Here is a 10401-nt window from a genome sequence, read left to right as displayed (position 1 = left end):
TCTTCTTTTTTTACCATGTATAGTTCTCTGCTAAGATTTCCTATCCTTTCATGAATTGGTAATATATTTCTTTTAACCCACAAAGCACAGGTATAAAAGCTTCATTGAAATCATTATCTATTGATTCCAGTATCTGTGATATCATATACGATCAGTTTCTCTTGGTTACCTTTTCCCTTGAGAGTAGGTCACATTTTCCTTCTATGTTGAATAATGTTGGATTGTGCCCTGGGTATTGTGAATATCATTTTGTAGAGATTCTGAGTTCTCTTCCATTCCTCTGAAGAGGACTTTTTTTTTAAGCAAACAGTTAACTTGGTTGAGCTGAGACTGAAAACTGTTTAACAAATCTTGCTTTAGTGGTTTGATCCTCAGTTGAGCTATTTGCAGCTGGCCACATGCATGCTTGGCTTAGGGGTCAGCCAGAGGTTTAGACAGAGTTTGTGCACAGAAGTGGGGTTTTCCCTGTCTTTAGCCATGCTGGGGTGTGCTACTAAATACCCAGCTGCGGGGGAATGGGCAAGGCCAAGGGCCAGCTGCAGAGAACATAATTAACCAATAGCTCCAGCTGCCACAGCTTTGGATCTGTTGTGACCTTCATGCCAAGACCATTTTTGTCCTTCCTGCCTGATGCAAGATTTCTGTAATGGGCCACTTTTGTTTGAGGACTCCACATTAGCTGAGTGAGGCTTTCATCGAGGTGCCCTGTGGTCTGGAGTCTACCCAGACCTTCCTTCCCTTCCTGGTTGTACCCACAGGATCAGGCCTGCATCATCACTCCTGCCTGCTCCTCTTCCTTCCTTTGCTCACAGGCCTCGCAGGAACATGGAGCTGAATGAGTGACTTTACCACGACTGTAAGATTATGGAGTCCACCACCAAGGTCACTTATCAGTGTGGGCAGTTCTCAGAGGGATGGTAGGGAGTCCGGGGCAGTAAATGTCCAGGCCTCACTCTCTCTAGTCCCCACCCCAGTGCTCAAGTTTCCTCAGAGGGACTTGTGGCTTCAGGAGCCTTCTCCTGCATGACCTCTCCCATGCTTTATGGGCCCTAGTGGAAGTCTGTGTCCTAGACTTTGAGTGTCTGACCTAGCACGTTGGGTACATCTTCCAGAAATTCTGGAGACCCTGGTGATCTGATTCTGAAGCCAGGAGCTGGGGATATAGGTTGGGTAAGTGTGTACAGGAGGACATAACGGATCGTCATGCCCAGGCTCAGGGCTGGCTCTGCTTCTTGGGTGTGGGGAAAGAAACGCACTTTACAAGTCAGTTTAAGTCCTCTCTTGCAGCTCCCATATAGTGCCTAGAACCTGCCAGGTGCCTTGTAGGAGGGAAATGGGAGAGCAGCAGGCTGGTGCCTCGTGCCACAAGTAAGGTGAGTTCCTTGTCCTTCGTGGGCTTTGGGCCCAAGGGAGAGACGATGTGGGAAGAAAACAACAGAGGTTCGGACAAAGCCCTGGGCCTGGAGGGGTGGTGGTGGGTAGATATGAGAATCAAAGATGCCTCCCCAGGCTGGACGATATTAAGGATGTGTTCTGAAGAAAATGTAGGAGCTTTCTGAGGAACGAAGAGGAAGAACCACCTTCTGTCTAGACTGGGCTTTGTGGGGTTGGTGGGTGGAGCTTTTGCCGAGATGGAATCACAGTGATTATGGTATTTTTTTTTTTTTCTTTCGGTCGTGAGTGGGGATGTGAGCTGTTTGGGGTGCCTGGAACATAACATGCAGGCAGATGTTTGTTTTAAATGTGCTCCTTTACTTTTAGGATAACCAGTTCATTCATTCAATAAGGATTTATTTGGGCATCTACTATATGCAGGAAATTGGATGAAGCATAAATCAAAGAGAATCATTCCACGCCCCCCAGCAAGAGCAGATTGGTCCTGACTTCTCACCGCTCCCAGTGGAGAAGTGCTGAGCGAGGCCTAGGGCAGGAAGCGACATTGTCCTGCTCTGAATAGGACAGATCCCTGCCGTGTGCCCACTGTGGTCAAAGTATGGGATTCACTAAAGATTGAGGAACAAACTGGAAAATGCACTGAAGCTGAGGCATAACATGGCCCAACCTGGAAGTCTTTGGTTTGAAGCCAGTCATCCTGGGCCCTGAAGAGCAGGGGCAGTCTCTGGAGAGCAAGCGGCCAGGAGGTCTGCCCTGGGGGCCACCTGTGGGCCTGCCTACCTGGGCAGCCTGGAGTCTGGGTGCTGAGCTCAGCTTCGAGCAGCTGGCCATTTGCACATGAGCCTGGCTCGGGTGGCCACTTAGATGGCTACACTATTGGGAATCCGGTCTGGGGACAAGTAGTAATACGGCAGCTTCTTCTTCTTGTTGCGCTCGGCGATCACACTGACGATGGTGTCAAGGTTCTTGCGGAATCGGGCCATGGCCTCTTTTACAGGCTTCTCGATGAAATGCTCTTCTGGGTACATGCCCAGGAACAGCTAAGGGCCGAAACATAGACAGGTTAATCTTTGCCGAGGTGATGCAAACTGACAGGCCTTGTCTCACCCCCAGAGACCATCCCTGGGGAAGTGAGGAAGCATGTGCTCATTTCTCCTTCTCCACCCCCTGCTGAGAGTACCCCAAGAATGCCCCCAGTCTGGGGTCTCAGATAAATGGGAGAAACAGCTGCCCTGTGTGGGATGGTGCAGGCGCAGGGGGGCTATGGCATGTGGGTGGGTGGCGGTCCGCTCCTGCTGGGCCCTGTCCTCCGAAGTGCTCCCGCCTTCCTGTCTGGGCTCTGGGCAGCGGGAGCACGGGGGCCAGCGCTAGCCTCTCCAGCCTGGGGCAGCCCCCGCCGGGCCCTGTTGTGGTGCTGTGCCCATTTCCACACTCACACAGATGTCTCCAAATCAAAACTAGATCTGTTTTTTCAAAACTATGGGATTGTTAAAACTGGAAAGTTTCATAGCCAGGGCTAGCAAGGCTGGGATTCGGGATTAGTTTGTGGACACATCGGTCTCAATGGTCTCTGACCCAGAAATTCCTCTGCGAGGAGCACGTCATCTGGCCCTCCTGAACACTTGTGCAAAGACACATATACAAAGATGTTAGTGAGTCAGTGGGGACATTAGCAAAGTCCCCAAAGCAACCTCAACACCCCCTAAAATGCCCATGGGTCTGGGGCTGGTTGAACTGGCAGTCATTCTGTGTGACACTGAGCTAATGCCATGGGGTTGCATCTGAGATGCCCAGCTTTGACCCTAGGTTCAGTAAGGTGTATGTGCATGGGAGTGTCTGGCAGGATACCCAGTTGTCCCCTCTGGGTGGTCACCAGTGGAGCAGAATCCCTGTGCTCTCCTGCCCCTCCCCCACCCCGAGCTCCATCCAAGCACAGGCCTGGGACCCCCTAGGCACCCCCAGCCTTGGAAGTCAGAACAGGTGTCTAGCCTAAGCCCTTAATCGCAAAGGCCTGAGAGGGAGGAATGGGTTAAATCTGGGCACCCCGCCCCTTAGAGGGGGCAGAATGTCTCCCCTGCTCACCTCATTTTCTTGGAACTGGCTTAGTGCCCACACTGCACCCAGATGCCAGCAGGAGCGGCCACGGTCTGGCAGAGTATCCACAATCTGTTCGATGGTGACCACACCTTTGGCTGTTGGTGGTGGGGCCCGCATGGTTGGGGGGGCATTGGGAATCCAGGAGCACCAGTCATACTGCAGGGGCAGCCGCAGACATGGTTGGGCCCCTGGTCAGCCAGCTGCCACCCCCCGCCCCCACAGCAGGCCATCCTCTACCTGCCCCACAGAGGGAGCAACCACCCAGACACTTTCCACCCTCCTTCCCATCACCAAGACGAGCCCCAGAAGACTAGAAAGAGGGGCGGCTCTGTCTGGGCCCATCAGCAGCAGTCAAGGTAAGGTGACTCTGGCAATGTCCCGCCCTGAGGACCCGCCCTGCCTTAGCCCACCTGGCCAAAGTTGACTGCTGCATGCTGGGCTGAGGCTGTGAAGATCACTACCGTTAGGTACTCCGACAGCTTCTCTCTGGTCTTGATGGACTTGGGGAAACCTAGGGCAGAGCCAGGGGCTTGCTGAGGCCCCGACCCCGGGGGGACAGAGGGTGCAGTGGACCGATGACCCACAGATACCCTCCCCCCACCCTTCCCCCAGTCCCTGAGTTCTCCCATATGAAGACTTTGGGGGCCCATGCACAGGCAAGACACTGGAAGGGGACAATAGCCCAGTGTTCCTGAAATTTCCGGCCCTGGTTCTCAGTGGCTACAGAAAGTCCCTGACTTCTGGCTACAGAAAGTCCCATGAGACATATACTGGTGGGCAGGGGTCTCTTGGGAGCTCTGGCCCCAGCACCAGGTGCTAAGGTGGATGCCTTGGGCCAGTGCTGCCCAAGGAAAGTCAGAGGTGCACGGAAGAGCAGAGCCTGCCAGGAGGAGAGTGGAGGCGGTCTGTACCTGAGGTCTTCTTGCCCCGCATGCCGTACACGTACACATCATTCACGAAGTCCTGCAGCTCCTGGTCCTCTGCCACCACCTGGTCACTCTCATAGTAGATGCCTACCACCTCGGCTGTGAACCTGGCTCAGGAGGAGGGGCCCAGCTAGGAGTGGGTGACCTGGCCAGGATCTGCAGAGCCGGGCCCCTGGGCCCCAGGGAAGGGTTCCACTGGTGACCCTGTGACTTACTCCTTAATGTCCAGACCTGGGTCACTCATTCCTGCCCCCACCCACATACCTTCCTCTGTCTCAGGGCCCTGACAACGGAGCCATGCCCTGGCCCGCTAAGTCAGTGGTCCAGGCCCCTGGTCTGGCCTGCCAGTCAATGCCCTGGTCCTCTCCTCCTGCAGGACCTCTACTCATTTTGCAGAGTGGGTCCCTTGGCCCCAGAAGGCACTCACGTCTTGATGGCCTCCCACACCAGAAGCCCGTCATCCCGATAGAAGTAGTTGGGAATATCCTCTGCGCTGTCCATTCCCCGAGCTTTGATGGCCTCAGGGAAGCACAGGGAGGTGTAGGTCAGGTCCTGCATGGCCTTCTGCACCATCTGCACGTGCCCTCCGCCCCCTGTGGCGTTGGCCTTGAGTGGGAGGGGAGAGAGCATGAGCTGAAGCTGGCCGTCCCTGGTCAGCCTTCTCACCCAGAGCTCACCATGAGAAACTGTGAGAGGATGCCTGGGTAGCCGGGAACACGGACAGGCAAGCCCATGTCCTGGGGGTTGAGCAGGTGGGGTAGGAGGGCTGTTTAGTTCCCTAAACAGCAGCCCACAGAAGATGTTAGGGAGGCCCCATCTAATGCGAGGGGTTATAGCCGAAGGGTGTGTGCAGGGACTGTGGGAGGGCAGGGCTCATGTTCTGAGTACAGGCTGCCTGGAGTGCAAGCACTGCAGTGATCTGAGCTTTGGGCTCAAGAAAGGGGCAGATAGCAGCCCCGAGGGCCACACAACTGTTGAGGGCCTGTGTTTGCTTAGGTGAGGGTGGGAGAGATGCACAGGAGGCATCCTGGTCCCCATCCCAGCACACACGGTGGCTGAGCATTCAGGCCACAGGACCTTGTAAAGGATGACTTGGGTACTGGAATGCCACAGGTTGGTCCACAGGGTCGTATGACCCAAGCTGGAGTGATGGGAGTTGCTCCCTGGACTTTGTTTGGATGGGAGAGGATGGTCCCTGCGTGGGGACATGAGCCTGGCGCTCCCTGGGATGAGGTCCCATTCCCCTCCCGTGGGGGAAAGCCTGTCCGCAGAGCCTGACTGGGGGAATGGGGTCCGCACAGTTTAAAGAGTAGAAGAGAGTGCCAGCCAGTGCATTTGTCCCCTGGGGCCATTATTTGAGTCCCTGAGTCCATTTTGGGAGGGGTTGGAAGCCCCTCACCTCTGTTATGTTCTGGGTTTTGAGAGAATACACTTCTTTGCCAGCTTCAGCTTGTTTGACTTGGGCTTGGTTATCTGCAGCCCACGAGGGGGCTCAGCCTTACTGATGAGCGGGCTGTCTCACTAACGGCGCTGGGAGAGGAGGAAGGGCAGGGCAATGGCTGCCTGGAGGCTCCGGGCTTAGCAAGGCCTCAGGGGTCAGAAAGGGCAAAGAGCTGCCTGGGAGTACTTGAGGGATGGGTAGGGGTTAGACCCAGCTGAGGGGAGGGTAGGAGTGTGAGCCCAGAAGTGCAGAGGGTGGGTGGTAGTGCTCCATGGGGAAGCAGAGCAGGAGGGGAGGAGTGGGGGCTGGAAGGCAGAATCCACAAGCATAAGCCAGAGGACGGGGGAGGAGGAGGGTACAGGGGTGACACAGGCCATGTGAGGAAGTGCAGAGAAGCAGACAGTGCATGGATGGGGAGGGGGCAGGTCACCCGTAGAGAAGGGCCAGACTGGCCAGAGGACCTGGGGAGCCTTCACTCTGAGCACCTCCAGACCCCCACCCTTCTCAGGCACCCACCGCCACCCTGGTGCCCAGATGCCTGACTCCTGAGAGGAAACCTGGGCTGGCGGTGGAGGTTTGGAGAGGCAGGGCCATGCACAGAGGTGGACGAGAGGTGCCCACCTTGTCAAAGAGGCCATACTCGCAGATGAGCTGCTCGCGGGCCTTGGTGTTGATGGCGATGGTGAACCGCACGTGTGCCACCAGAAGCTGCGGGGAGGAGCAGGAGGAGGCCTCAGAGAAGGCCTGGCCAGGCCTCCTGACCAGGGCTGCACCCCCCGCGTGCCCCAGAGACCCCCAGCACCCTGCACCCCAGTCCGCTGAGGAGGGGTGATGCCAGGGCTAAGGAGGAGGTGCAGGTCAGGTGAGCTGCTGGGGGGCCTGGGGACCGCCACTTTGACGCTTAGCGACCTGATAATGATGAAAATGATAACAGCCAGGCCTTGTATAGAGCTGAACTATGTGCCAGGTAGTATTTTCAGCTCTGGAATTTGTTAACTCTTGGTTCTGACGGGAATCCTATGAGGCAGGTGTCCTCTTCAATGCCTGCTGCATGGATGGGGAAACAGGCCCAGAGCCTGCTGTGTCCCAGGAGTCAGTGCCAGCGAGGTTCAGGAAGAGAAGGGCAGTGATGGTGGCACCTGGGATCAGACCAGGGTCACATGGACGTCATCTGCCTCTTCAACCTCTGCTCCCAGGCCAGTGAGGCCCTGTCAGGCCCAGGCCTCGTGTCCTCAGGAACCAGCAGCCTCAGAGCTGTAGTACCACCACCTGAGCATCCCTAAGGGCCCCTCTCTGCCGGCTACTCCTGGCCCCAGCCCTGTGGGGGTGTCAGGGCCCCGCCCCCCTCCCTCTGCCACCCCCCACCATGTGCCAATGCCCTCCTTCACCTGCTGAGGGCACTGGTAGCTTGCCGTACCTTGAAAATGGGGTGAACGGCGGGCAGCTGGCGGTACAGGGCAATGCCGAAAACTTCAGATACCAGGTGTGTGCGCAGAAGGTGGGTGATGGTCTGGTGGACGTGGAAGTCACTGGAGCGCACCCAGATTTTGGCCAGAAGCCAGTCATATTTTGCATCCGAAGGGAGGAAAATCGGGTTTTCATCTCCTGGGATTTGGTTGAGCTGATAACATTGGAGAAAGAAAAATACGTGGTAATATTTTGTTCAATATATGAAAGCCTGGCATCTCAGGAAATTCCAGAAGAGTCCAGATTTCCTAAACAGTGGTCTTGGAGTCATGAACGGATCATGGAGGAGGGCAGAGGGTCTAGGGTTTGCATTTCCCACCCCAGTGACGACACCTACTAGCTGTAGGACACTGGGCACCTGAGCCTCTCTGAGCTCTGGTTCCACCATCGGCCACACTTTTTACTTACCTCCCAGAGTGACGGCAAGTGACTAAGATGACAAAGTGACTAAGATGACCAGCTTAGGTGCTTAGAGTGTGTTGCTCTGCTCTTCCACTCCTGCCCCCATCTTTCTCGCCTCCCTTGCCTGCTCTCTCCCTCCTGGATTCTTCCCACTGCTCTGACTGCTGCTTGTCCACATACGTTCCCTTCCGCCCTTGTTCCCTTAGTGTTGCTGTTCCCCAGGCTTGGGCTGGTGCACCTGTCTTCCCTTCTTGCCCTCGGTAGCTCCTCCAGTTCCAGGGCTCTAAGATCCTCAGGATGCAGTGACCTAGGTCCCTGTCACTTGAGCCCAGTCTTGTAGCCAGCTGCTTCCTGTCGGAGAAACAAAGCTTGCCTTTGCCTTTCCAGTTTCAACTCCACATTGGGGCCAAGGTGACTTTTTTTTTTTTCCCTGAATGCAAATCATGTTATGTCAATCTCCTCTTTGAAACCAGTCACTTCTTAATGCCAGAAAAGAAAGCCCCCAAAGTCCATGATCTGGCCGCTGTCGTCTCTGCAGAAGTAGCCCTACGTTTGGCCCTCCCTGCCCACCAATTCCTTGGTCCCTAGCTTTGCCCATGACAACAGCCATTAGCCTGCATAGCTTCTGGACTCGACAGTGTGAGGTCTTGCGAGCGCTGTCATTACCTCCTCTTTTGGAGGAAGACAGGGAGCCTTGGAGGGGTGAACATTTAGGATGAGAAGGAATTATCTGGAGTGGAGGAGCAGCATTTGGGCTGGAGGAAATGTAGGCTGGGGTGGGCTGAGGTGGGCAGGAGCTGGGCTGCCCCTTAGGCTCTTTGGAGACCAGTGTAGCTGCACAGTGACCAACTGAGGAGGACAGCTGTCCGGGACCGTGGGGAGGGGCCAAATCCAGTGGACTCCTTAAGGTCATGGTAAGTATTTTGGAAGGTAATTTCCCTGTCTCTCCATATGGAATTTAAAATGTTCAGGTGGCTGCAGTAATAAAAGTAAAAAGAAACAGGTGAACCTTCTGGTAATTTTGTTTTACCCAATATTTTGAAAATATTTCAACATGAAAATAATATAAAATTATTAATGAGATATTTTAACATATTTTTCTCTCATTCTAGGCCTTTGAAATCAGGCATGTATTTTGCACTTACAGAAGTTGGATTAACCACATCTCAAGTGCTCTATGACCCTGGGTGTCCAGCAGCTCGAGACTCGGTTCTGTCCCGCTCACCCATGATAGAGCAGTCTGACTTTCACACTATTCATGTTTGCTTGTTTATTAATGAGATTTAGTTGCCAACTTTTAATTATCAGAGAATTTCACATAAAAATTGGGATTACCAGGTTTTCTTCAAAAACTAAGTCTGTGAACTCTGAACATTCTCCCAGAAAATACTCATGCCTTTTTTTAAACAGTGCCCACTCTGCCCCTCTGCCCCCGCCCCTCCCTGTGGTCACACCCCTCCCACACTCCCTGCCCTGCAGCTCCCTTCTCTTCCACTAGCTCCGCTCTCTGGCTGCCCCCCCACCACGGCTGCCCCCCTCCACTCTGTCCCTCCCCTCCCAGAGTCAGCTCCGCTCCATGGAGCTTCATTCATTCTTTACTAATTGCCTGGCCCCATAGACACCTGCCTGGGCACCTGGTCTCCAGAACACATGGGTGGCCTGTCATGCTCTGGAACATGGCCCTGTGGCTGAGGACACCCTCTGCTGTGAGGGGCCCTGCCTGTACTGTCTCTTTTAATCCTCACCAGCACCCTGCAAGGCAGGTATTCCTGTCCATTTTACATAGGGGGAAACTGAGGCTCTGAGTGGTTGCACAGGTCTCCCAAGCCACAACAGTGGGTAAACATCTGAGCTGGGATGGGGCCTGGGCACTGCCTTCAGCCCTTCTCTTCAACTCTCACTGCCTAGTCCAGACTCTCCCTTGCTTTCCTCCTGGAACTCTCCACGGCCTCGAAGGCCATGCCCATGCCGGCTTGGGCCTTCCCCTCTCCTACCCATCGTCCCGTCCCCCCCACTTCTGTCCAGGCTCAGGGACACTGTGGGAGTCCAGAATGTACCCTGGACAACTTGTTTTTGTTTTTTAAATTTGTGTTTTGGTTAACAAAGTAGTTTTTTGTTTCTGATTAGAAAAAACAATTTTGGTCACTTCAGAAGAGCGTATTAATAAATAATCTCATAATCCAGCTCTTGGTGTATGTGCATATTAACCTGTTCAATGTTCCATAAGTCGAACACTGCTATAATAAATGCCTCTCCCTTCTGTCTCTTGCTCACCTGTGCCCCAGCCAGTCCATCCCAGTGCTCTCCACTGGTGAGGCTATGTCCTTCTGCACCTCCCCACTCCCGCAAGTACTGTCTTGTCAATGGTGTGCCGCTTCCTAAATTTCGTTTGCACAGAGGAGATGCGATGATCTCTGCCCGATGTCCTTTCTTCTGCTTTGTTAGCTCACTGTGGAAACCCTTCAGGTCTGCTGCGATACATCAAGTTCATTCCTTTTAAAGGTGGTGCAACAGCTCATTGTCTGGACATAAGAGATTTCATTCAATCAACCCTCTGCTGCCTTCAAATGGTCTTTTGTTTGTTTTCCTGCCATGAGCGATGCTTGTGATGCCCTGTGAGGGCTTGCATCTCTATGGTCTCTGTGGACCGGGCGCTAGAGGACAGGCTGCTGG

General features: G+C 54.3%; 1 protein-coding gene across 3 annotated transcripts in view; it reads right to left on the bottom strand.

Annotated features, from left to right (window-relative positions):
- Nucleotides 1–1731: 1731 nt before the first annotated feature.
- Nucleotides 1732–10401, bottom strand: part of ALOX5 (arachidonate 5-lipoxygenase) — a 41190-nt gene continuing 32520 nt past the window's right edge. For 2 of the 3 annotated variants that reach the window (XM_059169596.1, XM_059169594.1), the window contains exons 8-14: nucleotides 7277–7480; nucleotides 6481–6567; nucleotides 4846–5024; nucleotides 4404–4525; nucleotides 3903–4003; nucleotides 3478–3648; nucleotides 1732–2435 (exon numbers count right to left, since the gene is read on the bottom strand). In XM_059169596.1, the coding sequence (XP_059025579.1) occupies nucleotides 2256–2435; nucleotides 3478–3648; nucleotides 3903–4003; nucleotides 4404–4525; nucleotides 4846–5024; nucleotides 6481–6567; nucleotides 7277–7480 (1044 nt within the window). In that variant the 3' untranslated portion in view covers nucleotides 1732–2255. The remainder of the gene's footprint in view (nucleotides 2436–3477; nucleotides 3649–3902; nucleotides 4004–4403; nucleotides 4526–4845; nucleotides 5025–6480; nucleotides 6568–7276; nucleotides 7481–10401) is intronic. The other variant, XM_059169595.1, reaches the window with a different exon arrangement.

Source organism: Mustela lutreola, chromosome 4 (genome assembly GCF_030435805.1).
Source record: "Mustela lutreola isolate mMusLut2 chromosome 4, mMusLut2.pri, whole genome shotgun sequence".
Lineage (NCBI taxonomy): Eukaryota > Metazoa > Chordata > Mammalia > Carnivora > Mustelidae > Mustela > Mustela lutreola.
The sequence above is the reverse complement of the archived record's forward strand: the minus strand, read 5'-3'. Positions and strand labels throughout refer to the sequence as shown.